Raw genomic sequence first — 17713 nt, 5'->3', positions numbered from 1 at the left:
TGCTTAGCTAAACAGAGCATTTATGCCAGAGACCTGGAAGAAGATAAAAGCGTCATGCCTCCTTGCCCATCTTCAGCGTACGGTTTCTCCTGAGTTAACCTGTGTAGCTGTGGAAAGAGCAGATATTTGGCTGGCATAAACCAGAATACCAGTACGCAGCTGCTTTCTGGGTGCCTGCTCCTTCGGAAAGTCAGTGCAAGAAACTCACCTCTAAAGATCCGGAACTTTAGGTTGGAGTAAAGACAACTCACTGGTAACCGCCAGAAGACAAGAGTATCAGGGTCACAAGGGCAAAATTATATGGATAAAACTACATTTGAAACTGCCGGTGCAGATTTGTATCTGCAGTCCCTATTCAGAGCATAAAAGCTGAAAAAGTTCCTTACAGGAATGTGCCTTGGTCCTCCCTCTGGACTGTCCTGCTTTTGTTTAGGAGGCAGAGCCTGGCGGCTGACGGGGCTTGTGAACTTTAATGTGCCACTGACAGAATGGCACCCGTCTCTCCCTGGGCTGAGACAGGGGCTTGAGAAAAGGTGAAACAACTCAAGAATCTCAGTCAGTTCTGCTATATTTGCAGCATGTTTTTTCTCCTCTTTTGCTGTTAGTCACTGGGTGGGAACAGCAGGTTTTTATTATGGATGTGCTGTCCATGAAACCGGCCGAAGCTCTGGGGGAAAGATGGGTCTGATTCTACTGACTGAGCCACAGTCGAGCGAAAGTTGACTTGTCAGTTCTGCTAGCACAGTTTCACGCTGCCCAGAAGCTTGGCTGTAGGTACTTAAAGCGCAGTTACTCTGAAAATATATTTAGCCCTGATCTGTCTTTCTTTGCTAGTCCATGTCTTGAGTTGTCTGAAGCTGTGATGGCTTTATAACACATGATCTCTTCACCTGACGGCTTGTTTGGACTGGGTTGTTGTTGGGGTTTGGTTTGTTTGGGTTTTCTTTTTCTTTGTTGTTGTTCTACATTTGAGGAGAAATTAAATACCTTTCCAAAAGAACTGCTATATTACAGCTGTGTATTTCAGCTGGGATTCTGAGGTGCTTGTCTTCATGCCCCTTCACCCCCACCCAGCCCTTTTCCTTCCCCCAAAGGCTATTTTCCCAAGCCTAAATCCTGGTAAGTCTTTTATTTGGATGCTGCCATCTTCAGACTTTCTTGGACTTCATCACTACTGCGTCTTGGATCGTGCTGTGGACCATTAAGTTGCTTTTCTTGCTTTTAATGAGCTTACAGCCGATGAGGGCCTCCCACCTACAGATGCTCTGACTCACATGGGAGCTTTGCTCCTGTGGGGTGTGCACTCTCTTGCAAACTCATTTGCTAGATCAAAGACGTGATTTTATGAAAGCATGATGAGAGATTGGGCACTTCATTGGGTTGCTTCCATCTTGAAGAAACAGTAGGGTGCTCCTGAGACGGACAACAGTAAATGTTTCACTTCTTCCACCTTCAGAGTGGATTGTAGCACTCGGGGAATGTGGTTGAGCCAGGACCTGTTGTTCTACCAGCTGGTGCTGTGTTTGAGATTCCTTTTCCTTCAGGTGAACTGAGATAATGGAATCGGATGCTTTTATTTAATCGGCAGAATCGGTGTTGTTTGGGAGCAGGGTTATACCTGCTCGATCCTCACAGCGTGCATTAACCCTGTCACAGAGGCGTTTCCATCATTTGGAAACGAGCCGCGTTAGGTCTGCGTCCCTGCGGATGGGCTGGCAGGGGATCCTTTTGGAACCACGTGTGGAGGTGGCTGAGTGCCATTGCTCTCCAGCGGCCGGGACTCGGATCTCGCTTCCCTTCCAGCCTCATCGCATACCTGGCTCCCCATGAATCTCTCTGATGACCTCTCAAAATTCCCATTCTAGCGTATATAAAAGCTAGTTCCTGCTTTCTTGTGTATTCATACAGATGCAGTTTCCCTCCTTGTGGTTTATGAAGTACTTATTAATGGATGACTAACCTCTCAGTATCGGAGACTCCTTGGTACGGCTTTGACGAGATATCTGATTCTGCCTGCAGTGCTCTTTGATGTTCTGCTCCTTGATCTCCATCCGCAGACGGCTCTTATCTGACTTGCTGGCATTAGCATTACCCGTGTTGGGTGCTGCACCAGCACCCGGTGAGAGATGCCGTCTGTCCTGAAAAACCCCTCGATTTGGATTAATGAGCAAAAAAGTACCTGAAATAGCTGAGTCAAAGGTTGCTTAAATATGAAGATGGGGGAAACGGAGATGATGTGTAAGTGTCACAAGTATGCTCATAGCTAAGTTTGACAGGTTACCTGACAGTTAATATCTCTGTTAGTAAGAATCAGGCATTTAAAAAAAAAAAAAAAAAATACCAAAAACCCACCAACAAAGTGAAATCCCTGTAACATCCTCTGCACTGCAGGAGTCATCTTGTGCAGTGACTAATGCTTGCTCCGTGGCAGCGGGACTATCCTGCTGATTTCTTTTGAATAAAATGAACGAATACGTAGTAATATAAAAGTCTCATCTCCGCTATCAATTTAATTTTGGCGAGACATCCCTTGAGCCTCTTGTAACACATCTTTATGAGCGGGAGCCAAGCTGAGGTCCTACCTGCGCTTGGAACAAACAAATCCGTTCCCTGTGAACTGGTCAACATCTAAGGTGCGGCCACTGAGCTGTTGCGTTTTTCATACAAATGGGCTTTAAATACAGCTCACTACGGGAGATGGTCCTGCAGTCTATCAGTCAGTATTTTCTGATGCCTTTTTTTTCTTTGTCGTAGTTTAATCCTCTCTGTGTTGGGAAATGCTGTCCCTGCTAGCATGAGGCAGGTATTGGTGGAATTTCTGCTCATCGATTTCTATTTTAGGCTCTGGTATAATTTGTTCGCCTGAGGGAAGCGCTGAAGAACGTGGCACGGGAGCAGAGCTGGTGCCGTGGGATGAAAGGCACGATGGTGCCCTGTTCCGTCTCCGTCTGGATGGGTCTGACTTTCCATCTTGCAGCGAGGAGAAGGGAAATCATTCCTGCAAGAACTCTTCCAGAGTCTCTTCTCGCTCGGTTGCCAGCAGTGGTGAAGAAAGTAGGTCACCTCGTGCTTCAGGGTTACAACAGGATCAAAGGAATTTGTGATACCTCAGGAGCTTGCAGGGGGAAGGATGGGTGTGGGCAGTCTAGCTCTCATGATTATGCTAATGAAAATAGATCTTTCACCTCTCTTCAGGGAATATTTGGGTTTGGAGAGTGCATGGTGCTGCTGAAACAATGCTACTCGGCTGGAAAGCCACTAGCTGGAAAAGGCTGAGGAACGTTTTCTAGGCGGGAGAGGTGGCCTTTGCCTTCTGCTGCTGCTTGCTGTGGTTTGGGTGACTCTGCTTGGCGGCGGTGGCTCCTTTGAGCTGCACGGTGACTCTCTGCCTCTGGCTTCTGCTCCCATCCCAGCCTTTGGACTGGGTTATTGATGCTGACAGTGCAATGAAATTCATCCCTGCACATGGTTTATTCAAAGGGGAAAAAATATAATCGTTTAAGCTTGAGTAAACTGCAAGGTGAGTTGGCTACATCGCCCCAACCAGCCAACTATGGTGGAGGAGCTCCGTAGGAGCTCTTGATCGTTCCCTCCACAACCTCCTCCCTCCCGCTGGCAGCTTCCCCAAAAAGACATTGAGGGGCTGGAGCGTGTCCAGAGATGGGGAATGAAGCTGGTGAGGGGTCTGGAGCAGGAGTCTTATGTGGAGCGGCTGAGGGAGCTGGGGTTGTCCAGCCTGGAGAAAAGGAGGCTGAGGGGAGACCTTCTCACTCTCTACAACTACCTGAAAGGAGGGTGTAGCCAGGTGGGGGTCGGTCTCTTCTCCCAAGTAACAGGCGATAGGACAAGAGGAAATGTCTTCAAGTTGCACCAGGGGAGGTTTAGATTGGATATTAGGAAAAATTGCTTCACTGAAAGGGTTGCCAAACATTGGAACAGGCTGCCCAGGGAAGTGGTTGAGGCACCATCCCTGGAGGCATTTAAAAGACGGGTAGACACAGAGCTTAGAGATATGTTTTTTGTCAGAGTTAGGATGATGGTTGGACTAGACGATCTGAAAGGTCCCTTCCAACCTAGGCGATTCTATGATTCCCAGGTGCTTGGAGGGTTTTGCCTGTCCCTGCCTGCAGGAGCTCATGGCTGGTGGCTGTCACTGCTGGTGGATGTCACTGCCTGCGACTCTAGGTGCTGGCTGAAGAGGCTGAGAGCCACCCCTGGCCGGTACCCACCTCTGGATAAGGGCACTTCACTGTCGTCTTTGCCTCTGGGGTATCTCATATCAGCCCTGAATTTAGCTCCATGTCAAAGCCACATCTGTGCCATTCTGTTGAAGATCACTTGAAAGTACTTGAACTAGTTTCCTCTTTCCTACTGAATATAGTTTCTATGGCTGTAAATGTAGTAACAGCGGGACATTTGCTGTCATCAATAGGAAAAGTTCTCCTGCAAGTCTCCTGCGGTGGGGAGCTTGTCGTGCTGTTCCTCCCTATGTTGCTAATGGGTTGCGGAGCACCTGAAAAGTTGCATCTCCCCCCTTCTTCTCCTGCCCTTTTTCGACTAGAAGGTGTGTAGTCAGGGTGTCCCTCCTGTGTGCTGGGCATTTGGAGAGGGTGGGTGGCAGGGGACCTCCAGGGAGGAGGACAGCCAGGCTGGCTGTGGCCCTACATGGGGCTTTGAAAGGAGACCGGCCTGGGAGCTCTGGGCTGTGGGGGGATGAAGGTCCTGCTGAAGGAGCTCTAGCGGGGAATGTGGTAGCAGGAAGGGACGGCCAGAGGAATTGTCTCTGGTCATCGTTGCTGTTCTTGAAGCAAGATGCTGTAAATCCTCTTTGCTTCTCCCTCTGTCTGTGGCTGTGAAGCGTTTGCCAAACGAGGATGCTGACTCCAGTTGCCATGGCAAACTGCGGGAGTCGGAGCACGTGGTCCTTGTCTGCCTTTGAGATGCCTGTCACAAATTGATCCCGACAGGTACAAGAAAATCCTCATATCTGCTCCATGCTGAGTCCTGGATGTTGATCCTCGCTCTGTCCAAGCTTCAACCACAGTTTAGATGATTACACATTACTGTGCCTGTGTTCCATCCACGGTACCCATGCCTGAGCTTTGCCTACTCACTCTTAAAAGACGGATAAAAGAAGTCGCTTTCTAGAAAATTAGATTATTTACTTCCTTACAGGGATTATCCAGCTCTAGGAACTGAATGAAAAGCAGTTAGCTTAGCGCACAGCATTTCAAGCTTCTCTGCAGAGTTACCAGTTCCTCATTTCGTGCTTGCGAGATTTTTCAGGTCTCGGTGCCGCTGGGGCACAGGGAAACATGGTTATTGAGGATGGAAATGCTCCGTTGTAGTCGGCCTTACAGGATTGTCGTGGGGAGCCAAGTGCTTGGTAACTGCAGGGAAGATGTGCACATGCGTATACTGTGTGGGAGCAGGAGCATCCATCCCTTCTTTGGGAGTTTGGTGGATTTTAATGTTAAATACCAGAATTAAGGTCTAAGCGTGGCTTCATCTTACTGGTTATTTGCCCTTCTCAAAAACCAGGCTACTCTGTCGGTGCAGAACTGACCCAGATCTGTCCCTGTTTTCCAACAGGCAGCAGTACGTCTGTGTTGAGAACCCTTGGAAATTTCCATCCACACATCCACAGCGTTACGGTAGCGATTTGAGGTAAAGCTCTTATGCAATATGGGATCTACAAATGGGCAGAGGTCAGCTCACCTGTATTACTGCTACGAGCTGCAAATAATTCTGCAAGTTCTCATTCAGTAACAGTTGTGTAATCATTAAGACGATCAGTCTCCAAGATAAATACTGTAAAGATAAGGCAGTGTCAAATGAGTTTGCCTTTGCCTTTATTGCTTTTTTTAAAACAGCTGACCGTGGGTGCTGGCTACGCTGAGGTCTTTCCTTGCACAACGCCATTGTGCAGCACCAAAATACTTGGTTATAACTTTTTTTTTATAGCCATCCAGTGGGAAGTCTGTCCCATAAAATGTACCGGCACTGATTCAAGAGAGACTCCACATGTGCTCAAGTCCTGCACTTAAGCATTGTTAAATGTTAATGGCACTTGAGCACGTCCTTAAGTGTCTGCTTAAGTGCTTTTTTTGAGTTTGGGTGGCTTGATTTTGGGTGCGATGGTTCGTATAGAAAAGCAAACGAAAGGCTGCAGATCTGCGAGATGAAAGAGGGAGAAACAGAATGAAATATTGAGGGGGGCTGGATAAAATAGAGGTGTTTTGACTTTTCTGTCCAGATAGACGGACATGGGAAATGTTCGGGAAATGTTCCCTACAGTTCCTAAAAAGGGTTTTTCGAAGCTGTTGCTTATTCTGTGTCACCATTTCCTGTACTAATTGACACAGTTGCTGTTGTCACTTATTTAACAAATCGGTGCAAGCACAAACAAGGACAAAAATAAGTGTCTGCTAATATGAACAGATTTATCCGTTCTCATCCCCACGCCTTTTCCCACCAGCGTAGTTTCTATCGAGCTTACTGAGCAAACCTTAGTGCCAAGTATTCAGTCTAATTCGTGAGGGACAAAGGGTCCTAAGAACAGGGTTGTTTTCTTTGCACGTTTGTGGCACCTCTAAACAAAAGACAGGTGCCGGAGCGGCCTCTTCTCAGGATGGCACAGGAGAAACGTTGGATGGAGAAGTAGCTTAAATCAGGTCTGTAGCAATCACTTACTACGTGTGATGGAAAACGTATTGTGCTCGAGAGTTGTCAGTGCGGGAAAGCCAAAGCTCAGGGTACACATAAGAGAAATCCAACACCACCTCTGCCAACTTGTGATGATAAATATAGATCATGTGTATTGCTGCTGTAAACCTTTGCACGGAAGAGTCCACGCAGCCCTGAGCGTGCCGAGGTGATGCCTTTCCCTTGGGGCCTCGGAGGACCTGTCAGTCCGGAGTTCTTTGCTTTGCCCGTGGTCGTCTTGCCGGTGGCGTGATGTTCTGACCACCCTGAACAACCCTACGTCCCTTTGTCTTGCACCCTGTTCTGGTGCTTCTCAGTGTAGTACGGCTGGAAAACTTCAGAGAATTCCAATGTGGCTAGTATGTATTTTGCCTGCCGGCCCTCCCACACTGCCAGGTCCGGTTCTGCTGCTGCGTGATGATTTGGGGATGAGCCAAGTGATCGCTCGGCCTCATTTGTCCGTCAGGAGGTTCAGGTCGGATTTATGAACTCAAGAGTGCTTTAGGAGCCACAGCTGACAGGTGCTGAAAAAATCATCATTATTTTACTGTTTTGGCTTTGTCCCTGTTTTTAAGGTTAACCTGAATTACGTGCGTTATTTCCCCGTGTGACCGTCCTCACACCAAGGCAGCGGTGAGAGAACATCAGAGAACATCAACGTTCCCTGGACTCCAGGAAGAAAGGCAAGAAAGTGCCAATCCAACTGTTCCGTTAGCGGCACATCATCCATGGCACTGCAAAAACTGTTTCCGAAGCCCGGGCAGCCCTGGCTGGCCCTCGGTGCGGAGCCGCTTGGCTGGAGCTCCTACCGATGGGGGAAACGCGTTCCCTCAAGACCACACTTCTGTTTTGTTGTTTCGGACCTGTGCTTAGTAATAATTAATTCCTTTGTTGCCTGAACACGGAGCATTTCCTCTAGAAGGCTCAGGCAAACATCCCTGCTCCCCCGAACAATAATGGTAAATGTTTAAAAGCCAAGGACGCGTGGTTAATCTTCACTTTTGGGTTGTAACCTCCCAGTGCTCCAAAGCCGTGGCTCCGCTGGGAGACATCTGCGGCAGCCTTTGTGGCCGCGGTCCAGGCGTGATGGCATCATTGTCGACAGCGTTCCTATACCTTATATGTGGCAGCAGCGTCTGGTAGGGACCATTTTGCTGCCTCTGCCCTGGCCAGGGACCGGCTCTTGGGACTTGCCCACACTGCCCGGCTCCGCTGCCTGGCGCTGCCCGTGACCTGGGGCAGCTCAGCCGCCTCCTGGTGCACCCGTGGGATGGCAGCAACATTTGTACGGCGCTTTGAGAGCTGCTGGTAAGAAGCACCAGATGAAATATGGACGTGTGTTGCATTTCTCTCTCATAATAGATACCCCGCAAAATAAATGAAATCTGGATTCCTTGTGCCCAAGTTAAAATCCCTCCCAGTGAAACCCTCGTCTGGTTGTGCTGGGGAGGCATAGTGACGGATGGATTTGGTGTTCCTGTTGGGAACTGGCTCCCGGTTACTGTGCTCTGTGAGCTGATGAGGTTGAATCAGGTATTTTCCTGTTCCACATGTCCATGCAGGGGGTTCAACGAGGAGCCCCTGAGGACCAGCCAACCCCACCACTCACTCTCCATATTCCAGATTTCGATGGCCTGCTGCCAAGACCTTTTGTCTGTAGGAAACAAGCTCTCAGGAGGGGAAGTGAGCTGACAGAGGCTCGTTTAGAGGTGCCTGAACCGGGAGTCCCTCATAGCTCTGACCTGACCCTCGTCTGGTGTGTGGCCAGCAGCAGCCCTCCCCGGGACAGGCGAGTGGAAATTTCCTTCCCATCCCCGGTGTCTTGTGAAAACATCATAAAACATCCGCGGTGTTCTTTACCCTTGCTTACGAGAGGGGAAAAAAAAATAATAAAAAAAAAATATCTATAAACCCCAATCCTTAATTACCCACCACAAACACGAAACGCTGCAGGCGATTGCTCAAGGAGGTGCGATGTGGCAGCGGGTGGGCTCAGCCCCCCTCAGGCAGCTGCTGTGTTACCGCTGATTGGTGCAAGCTGTGCCGCAGGGACCCATGTTCTGGCATCGCCAGGGTGATTCCTGACGTGCCCATCGCCGCACGGACGGTGCCACGGTGCCCAATGTCCCCTGCCAGGCTGCAGCACCGTGGCTTCAATCTGGCTTTCCAGGCGGTGATGCCTTACAGGCTGTGCTGGGGATTGGGGGAGGTTTTGGATTAAGGGTCGGATCAATGACAGCTTTTGAAGCTGACGGGGGATCCCTAGACCCCCTGGCCAGCAATCCTTTATTGGAGAGCAGGGCATGGGGGATACAGAGCATCAGAGCTGGCTCATGCTGCTTTAGGAGCTCTGGGCAGGACGTGGGCTGAGGTTTAGAGGGATCGGCTTTGACTGTGGTTCAGGCCGGCTTCCTTGGTAAGCCGAGGCAATTCGCCCACTTCACCTGCTCCCTGGGGTCTGTAGGAAGAGGTTCAGCCATACGTCTCCCTGTGCCAATGCTGTCTTTAAGGATTTAAAGCCCCTGAAGTGTTACTGCAGTAGCACAAGGTAAATCCCGTGTTTGCCCTGCACGAAGGTGACCAACGTTCGGCAGTTTTTGAAGGAGGCGTCTGCCCTCCGCGCCTAACCTCAGCCACTGCTCTGAGCCCCGGGCTGGCTCCGGGGGGCTTCAGTTTGCCTCCCCCCATGTCAGCATGGCGGCTCTGGATGACCTTTCCCGAGATGCAGCATTCCCCCTCTCTCCTCGAGCATCCCCTTCCGCACACATTTCAGAGCTCTAATTGCACCGTGCCGGGAAGGGCTTTAGTCTCTTGTGTTACGCCTGGGTTTAAGCTTAATTACAGAGAGCTAAGCCTTGGCCAGGAGTGATTTTTCACAGGCAGTGGGTTTTTTTCTTCCCCAGAGCTACATAAGCTGTTTTCCAGGGCGCTGCTGGCTGCGTGCGTGCCCCCGTGCCTGCGATGCTGTAGTCCTCCGGGCACACGCTACCCCTTGGCAGCAGGAGCAGGTAACAGCCGCGCAGGGAAGCAGCCGGCTGGGCTTCGCACAGGTGCCGGCGCGCCGGGTACCTACATGAACGGAATCACGTCCTGAGCCTTGGCAGAAAACCCTAAAACAAGAGCAACACCACCAACAACAAAAAAACCTGCGGGGGAAAAAAAAAAAACAACCCAAAGCCTTGAACCAAGGAATGGCAGTGATAAAGAGCTTTTATACTCCTGGGGGCTGGCCTATCAGCTTTTATTGCCCCCTTTTTTTTTTTTTTTTTTTAGCAATGCAAATCCAATCCATTTTTTAGAGCCTCCCATCCGCTACCTCTTCACACAGGTCAAGGGGAGCCTGCCAGCCTCTCGGCAGGACAAGAGGGGTGCTCCTTGAGGGTCCTTGTCCCTGTACCAGGGCCCCTCAGATACATGAGCCTCCACCTCCGGTTTCTCAAGTCCTCCAGTCCGCAGCATCTCCTCGATCGTGCTCGTGGCACTGACTGTGACCAGGAATCTGCCTGCTCTGCTCCTGCCCAGCTCATGGCCGCTGACGAGCGTGGTCACTTCCCAGCAAAGGAGACGATGGTGGACATCGACATGAAGGCCAAGCCCTTGCAGCCTCACTGGTACGAGCGCTACGTCCAGCCCTGCGTGGCGGAGCTGCTGGGCAGCGCGCTCTTCATCTTCATCGGCTGCCTCTCCGTGGTCGAGGACACGGAGGGCACGGGGAGGCTGCAGCCCGCCCTGGCACACGGGCTGGCCCTGGGGCTCACCATCGCCATCCTGGGGGACATCAGGTAAGGGGGGTCCCCCCACCGCCCCCTCTGCACCCCCTCACCGGGGGTGGCACGGTCTCTGCCCACTGCTGGCACAGTTTCTGTGCGTGGACGGGAGGAGATGCTCGTGTCTCCCCCCACGCTGCCTTTAGGATCTTTCCTGTTCCAATATTGTTGAGCGCAGCGACGCTGCACTGCCATCGAGCCTCTCGGGTAACGGCGTGGCTGCTTGGGTGGTGGTCGTCCATAACGCCTTGCGTTTGGGAGCATTTGCTTGGCTTTTGATTGCAACGTTTTATTTCTAGCCCCTTTTAATAAAAACGGTCGAAGCTGAAACACAAGCATTGCTTTGGAAAGCTGAGACGTTTCCTTTTCAGAGGAAACATTTTGACCCGAGTATGCTACTCCCCTGTGTATTTTCAGGTGAAAAATTTGGATTCCATTTACAACTGGTTTCAGTTCCTCAAAAGCAACATTTAGACAAATCTGCTCATTGAAAATGGTGTTGTTTGACGCTAAGATACAGATTTATCCTGAAGGAAGAAGCTGAAACGGTCCCTGTGGGGTTTCATTCCCGTCCCTCCGGTTGGCTCTGCGCAGCCCAGGGACAGGGTGGCTCCAGACTGTCCCCCCGCGAGGCTCCGGGCTGGGACACAAACCTCCCCTAACCGGGGAGGGTGGTATGGCAGGGCTGGCGTGTGAGCCCTGGCACCCACAGCAAACTGACTGATAATTTATCACCTCCTGATTAGGAGGGGTAACGCCGCGGGGTGAAGTTTGTGCAGTGGGGACTCCGTGACCCCGGGGTGCGTGTCCCAGATGCCCTCAGCACAGGGGAGCAGGATGGGGGTGCTTTGTGATGAGGGGCTGCAAGGGCATCCCGGGGGTCCCCTGTGAGCTCTGAAGCTGGGAGGAGCCAGCTCAGGGTCCTGGGCAGGGACGTGTTTCAGCCAAAAGCCAAGTTTTAGAGATTTGTGTCCAGAGGGGCTTGGAGAGGAGCCTGGCTTGGGACAAGGGCTCGCTGGCCCGGCTGCCGTCCTCGCCGCGGGCTGCCGGGTGCTCCGGCCAGGGTTTATTTACAGATGGGTCTTCCTTTAGCTCCCACCCGTCCCACCCATCCCAGGGGTATTTGTAGCCAGGGCCTTGTCCAGCTGAGGCGTCTGCTAACCTAAACAACACAACCTCTCTCTCTCATATGATGGGTCTTTAATTACAGCTGAAGAATAAGATGTAATTATAGTTCCTAGACACTCTGACTCATCGGCTTCACCAGCAATTATTATTAGGGCTGATTGGTTATGAAACTTGTTCATTAACGCGTGTCTCGTGGTAATCTGCTTTAATTAGAAGGTATCTGAGTTTGTCTTGCATGTGGTCTTCAAGATGAATGATTTAGGTCCTGTAACGAGGTGAGCGCCGGCAGCTTCCCGGGGCTGTGGTGGGCAGCGTGGGGGGGATGCGGAGAGACCTGGGCGCCTTTGCATCTGCACCGAGCTTGGGGAGATAAACCCTGAAAATCCCAGCAGCGTCCAGCAGCGCTGGTGTGGCCGGGAGGTGGCCTCAGCCCTGCCCCACAGCACTTGTCCCCTTCCCTGCCTGCCTGGGGACACATCCCCTACGCAGGGAGCAGCACCAGAGCACTTAGCGAAGGAAATTGGTATCAGAGCAAGGGAACTCGGCAGTCAGGCTTTCTGTTGGTTTTCCCGTCTTTGATTTGGGCTGTCTGTGAGCTGACAACGAGCGGTTCTTGGGGAGAGGCTGCGCGGGGTCCCGGTCTCCGCTGAGGGAAGGACATTCAGCCCCTGCCCTCCCAACGAGTTTCCCCTGCAGCTGCTCCCAGGCAGGGTACCAGCTTCGCCGGCACCTCTCCTCCTTCCCCCCCGAGCAGCAGGGATGGCTGCCACAAGGATGTAACAGGGAATGACTTTCCTCCCTGAGCCTTTGCCCCCGGAGGAGCTGCTCCGGAGAGCGCTGGTGGCCGGGCTGTGCTGCTGCCACAGGCAAAGCAAGCTCTTGCTGGGGAGGGGGGGCAGCAGTGTAACCCCCTGTAACCAGGACTTAGGGCAGGGCTGTGGTGCACTCCACATCCCGCAGCACCCAGCAACATCTGGAGAGACCCCTTCTCCCTGCACCTCCCCTGGCAGTGCTGTGGTGGCTCCTGGAAGCACCTGGGGGTCTCTGCAGACCCACCCCCAAATCCTGTCCTTGAAACTGCACCAGGGCAGCTCCTGTCCCCGCCAGCCCCGTAGGAGGGGTTGGGTACCCCAGCGTGAAGATGCTCCTGCTTGGAAGCAGTAACTGCAGAGAAAGGAAATGGCCGAATTCTGCTCTTCTGCAGTGCGTAGCACCTTCTCACGGGAAAGACTGAAAAAGCATTTGCGGCTCCAGCCCACGGCGAGTGCAGCGCTCCAGGAGGGAACCCCGTGGTGGGGGGGGAACCCCACCCTGGGGGTGAACCCCTCACTGATGCTCCTCTCTCCTTTGCAGCGGAGGCCACTTCAACCCTGCCGTGTCCTTGTGCGTGTGGCTGGTCGGTGGGCTGAACATCATGATGCTCATTCCTTACTGGCTTTCCCAGCTCTGCGGAGGGATGATAGGAGCCGGTCTGGCAAAGGTACGGACACCCGGGGAGTCTCTTTAACTAACGCTGGGGTGCAGGGGCTGTCCCCTGCTCTGCCAGAGCCCCAACCTGCTGCCCAGCCCCAGGGTCTCCAGCAGCAGCAGCGCGTGTGATGGGGAGGGCGAGGGGGGCTTGGTACATCACTTCGGCGTGTAATTAAGAGCGCTGGTTTCTCACAAGGTGATGTGGCTCAGAAGTTTGCTGTGTGGGGTTTGTCTTGGGGCCAGGGCACCCGGTTCCTCCTCCCAGGTCTTTCAGGCTCTGACTGCAGGACTCGGACACCTCGCCCCCCCTGCTGCAGGCTGGAGCCTGGCAGTGCCACGCAGATGTGGGGGTGCCGCCTCTGCACGGCGCTCTGGGGCCCGGCTAATTAATTCTCAACGGCAGCTGCTCTCAGGAGGTTTGCTATGGCGTGCTAATTAGGCACGGAACGATGCACGGAACCTCTGCAGCTCCGGCCCTGTTCACACGCGGTGTTTGCCTGCGGTACTACTTACGGCCCTGCACCGTAAGGTTAATTTCTGTCCGGTGCTGCCCGTTCCCGGCACCCAGGGTGCTGCACCCAGCAGCACGGTGCCGTTTGGCCACTGCAAACCTCTCGGCGGCCGGGTGAGGCTCATTCCGCCAGGAGAGCGGTGGCCGGCTCATTATCTCAGGAGACGCTAAGAGCCTTCGCTAATGAGTTTATATTTGCCAGGCGCTTAGGGCTGGCTTTCAGGAGGAAAGTGATGAGATTAGCTCCTCTTTAACCTGATGCTACGCCCGCCCACGCTCTCCTGACAGTGAGCACATATGCCCCTTAAAGCCCACAATATGGAGCGTGGACGGCACAAACAGGGCTCCCCCCCGTGCAGGCCGTGGCGGCGACTGAGCGGTACGTGAATGCCAGCGGAGGAGCCTTCAGCAGCATCATGGCCGACGAGCAGATCCCCTCCGTCCTCGTGGGCGAGATTGTCATGACCGCCTTCCTGGTCCTCGCGGTCTGCATGGGCGCCGTCAATGGGAAGACCAAGACCCCGCTGGCACCTTTCTGCATCGGCTTCACGGTCACGGTCAACATCCTGGCGGGGTGAGCTCGAGAGCCCTCTCCCCATACGCGTTCCCACTGGCCAGCCCATGCCATCCGCTCCAGCAGGGAGTCAGGATGGGACCACCGGCTGTGGGGATGGAGCTGGTGCTCAGAGCTGCCTGGGGTGCTGGCTGAGCAGAGTCCCCGGGTTGGGGGGCAGAGCTCTAAGCGCCAGCTCCCCACATCAGGGCTTACCTCCTTCCCTCCCCGGCTGATACAGCTGCTGCTGCTGCGTCCTGCGCCGGGGAGGGGAGAGTGCCCATGCCTGGGACGGGATGGGATGCAGTGGGATGGGATGGGATGGGATGAGGTGGGATGCAGTGGGATGGGATGGGATGAGCTGGGATGCAGTGGGATGGGATGGGATGGGATGGGATGGGATGTGCCCCCTCGCAGCACAGCACAGGACCTTCTGGCCAGGGAACCTGAGGCTGGCCGAACACGCTGCAGCGGCCGGCGAATAAGCCCACTGGCCCCCTGATGTTTTTGGGGAGAGCTGCTGGGCGCAGCCCGGCCGGGTGCAGGAGAGGCCGGTGGCTGGAGCCCAGCGCGTGGCAGCGGAGCCTTCGCAGCCATCGCCAGCGCCTGCCACGGGCTGATAAAACCGAGAGGCTGCACGGGCGGTGTTTGTTGTAGGAAGCCCTGAGCAAACAGGAGAGGGTTTATCTGGAGCCGTTCCTCGCCGCGCGTCCTCCTGCCTGCTGGAAACGCTGCCAAGCCCAGCCTCGGCGCAGGCGGGCGTTTCGGGCGAGCAGCCTGCGTCTTGTGCCACTGCGATCAGATAACGAGCGCACGCAATTATGAATGTTAATAGGTTGTTTAGTTAAGGCAGTGCCCCCTCTAGCGGGATTCAGAGCTCTTATTTAAACACTGCACAAACCTCGTGTGCAAATATTTATCTGTTGCAGTTTTCTTTAATCTGTAAACGCTATTGTCTCTCCTGCCCCGCTCCACTACCTACGCGTGGTGCGGAGCTTTCCCTGTTTAAAAGCCCGGTTCCCGGTGAGCCCCAAAATAGACTCGGCACTGATGCTTCCACCCTGTGCCAGATTTTCCCCAATAGTTTGCAAAGGCAGGTACCTGCCGGTGAGCAGCCGCCGTGGACTGGGATGGCTGGGATGTTCCCTGTGCTGCAGCAGAGCCGGGCTCAGGTCTTGGCTTCCTTTCGCTGCCAGGGCAAACTGTCCCCAGGCACCAAGCAGCCGTGCCTGGATGGAGACCAGGGCGGTCCGAGCCTGCCACCCACCCAGAGCAGGGCCAGACCCCTGGCAAGGAGCCCCGGGAGGGGTACGCTGCCGCCCCTTCCCAGCCTGTGCATTGCCCCGTCCAGGGAACGAGGGGGACAGGTGCCGGTCTCGTGTCCTGCAGGGCTGACACAACTGGTTTGTTCCTCTTTCAGAGGTGGCGTGTCCGGAGCCTGCATGAATCCTGCCAGAGCCTTCGGGCCAGCTCTGGTAGCAAACTACTGGGACTATCACTGGGTTTACTGGGTAGGGCCCACGGTTGCTGCCCTCCTTGTCGGTTTGCTGGTGAGGTACGTGATGCCCGGAGCGGGAAGGAGAGCGGAGCCAAACAGGCTGACCCCCCCTTCCCACCCTGCCACCTCCCCGGTGGGCTCTGCCCTACTCGCTGCCCGGCTGCTTCCCTGCTCCCTGGGTCAGGGCTGCAAGTAGCCACTTTCCAAGAGATGTCCAAGGGTGGGAGACTCCTTCCCCTTCTCCTTCCCACGAGGACAAGGGCGACAGCAAAGATCCAACCTGTCCCAAATCCATGTTTGCTCTATCTGTTTGCTCTATCTGTTTGCTCTTGTGTGGCGATTCCAGGCTTGGGCTCGCGCTGGGCTCTTGCTGTTGCTGGGTTTCTGTTTCATGCTTGCAATGGCAAAAACGTTGACTCCAAGTTTCTCTCTCTCACCTCCCCAAAGGCTCCTCCTCGGCGACTGGACCATCCGCCTGCTCCTGAAGTGATGCCGGGCGTGGGGATGCGCGCGTGCCGTTGTTGCTGACCTGCCGCGGGCGGCCGGTGCAACTCAGCACAGCGGAGTGAAGCCCCCTGTTCCTCCTCCTCACCATCCCACCTCCTCTCTGCGTCTCCCAGGCAGCCCGTGCTCGGGAGATGGTTCACTTGCCGCTGCAGGGACTATGGGGGGCAGCCCAGCCAAACTGGGCAGCCCTGTGCTGGCGGCAGGGCCGGGCGGCACCGCTCCCACCCCGGTCCCCAGGGCTCTGCCAGCCCCTGCCATGGCTGCAGGACTGGCTCGCCAGGAGCATCCTCTGATCCACACCAGCACCCGTGCTGTCCCAGCCTCCCCCGGCATCGGCCGTGCACGGCGTCCATCCCACCTGGGCTGTGCTTGGGCACCTGCGGTGCTGGGGAGCCCTGTGCCCTCTGGGGTGGGCACCACACAGGGGGTCCGGTGTGCGTGGCTGTGCCTGGCAGCCCGGTGCCGGGCCGCTCTCCAGGAGCGTCTCCATCTCCCCGGGGCGAGCAGTGAGAGCTGCTGGTTCCCAAATGCCCTGTGAGGAGCCCGCCGTGATCCTGCTACAGCGGCGAGAAGCTGAGTCAAGCAGCCGTGCCTGGGGACCGTGCGGCATCGCTCGCCGGCACTGACATTTATCACTTTCTAACTTCTCCATGACAATATTAACTCTGAGGCCCGACACAGCCACCTTCCTCTGCCCTGGCACACGCCTGCAGGAGCTTCCCAGCCCCGAACATGGCAGTGGGTGCTGCCAGGCTCCGTACCCTGCCCCACACCACTCCCGACATTTGTCTCCCAGCCCAGCATCTCTGCTCTCTCTCCACCAGCATCCAGCCCGCGGGGAGGCAGTGCCCCAGCATGGCAGGGTGCTCCTCCAGCTTGTGCTGTGGCTTGGCTCCTGTCCCTTGGGCAGGTCCCGGATGACGCCAATTGGCTCTTGCCTATGGCCTGCCACGTAGAGGGGATGATGAGAGCAGGGAGCTTTGGTCGCAGGCTGATTTCTGGGATACGTCTCAGCAGCAGGAGGGCATCTGCCAAGAGCTTGGGGCTGGTCCGTCCCTCCCATGGCAGAGATGAGTGCTGGGGGCCAGGGGGCGAGGGGAGGGGGCTGCCTTGGCGGAGGGAGCTGCTGCCATAAGCAGGCGGAGTCGGCAGAAGGAGAGTGATGGAGCTGTGTGGGCAGGGGGAGAGGAGCCAGCGCAGCAGCTTTACGTCAGCCGGGTATCCGTCCCCTATGGCAGCTCTGCCCTGACTCATCGTGCGGGCTCCCCAGCCTCCCCCGGGGTGGTGGTGGGGGGTAATTCATAGGGACCCCGTTCCCACTGCTCAGAGGGCTTGTTGGGTGGTAAACTGGCACATGGCTGGTAATCTGGCACACGAGCGGCATTGCGGGTACTCCCAGCTCCAGCAGGGAACCCCTCAACTTACCTGGGTTGAGTCATTCCTAATTTTGCAGACTTTTAACTCGGGAAATGCCTGTTGCTTTCCCAGACCGTACAGGTGTGGCTCTGAGATGCCCAGAGGAGAACCCTGGGCAAAGCAGATGCTTCCTACCCTTCCTCACGGGCTGCTCCACC

The 17713-nt window shown here is 54.8% G+C and overlaps 1 protein-coding gene across 2 annotated transcripts; it reads left to right on the top strand.

The window, feature by feature from the left end:
- Positions 1–10063: 10063 nt before the first annotated feature.
- On the top strand, positions 10064–16208 carry AQP8 (aquaporin 8). Of its 2 annotated transcripts, XM_063344031.1 has the most exons (5): positions 10064–10487; positions 12954–13080; positions 13941–14155; positions 15555–15689; positions 16080–16208. In XM_063344031.1, the coding sequence occupies exons 1-5, from the start codon at positions 10120–10122 to the stop codon at positions 16120–16122; spliced, it is 888 nt and encodes a 295-aa protein (XP_063200101.1). In that variant the 5' UTR covers positions 10064–10119; the 3' UTR covers positions 16123–16208. The 2 variants fall into 2 exon arrangements, with proteins under 2 accessions (XP_063200101.1, XP_063200100.1); XM_063344030.1 differs by lacking the exon at positions 16080–16208 and having other exon boundaries at positions 15555–15831.
- The last annotated feature ends 1505 nt before the right edge of the window (positions 16209–17713 follow it).

The sequence above is a fragment of the Chroicocephalus ridibundus genome, chromosome 8 (genome assembly GCF_963924245.1).
Source record: "Chroicocephalus ridibundus chromosome 8, bChrRid1.1, whole genome shotgun sequence".
In the NCBI taxonomy this organism is placed as follows: domain Eukaryota; kingdom Metazoa; phylum Chordata; class Aves; order Charadriiformes; family Laridae; genus Chroicocephalus; species Chroicocephalus ridibundus.
The sequence above is the reverse complement of the archived record's forward strand: the minus strand, read 5'-3'. Positions and strand labels throughout refer to the sequence as shown.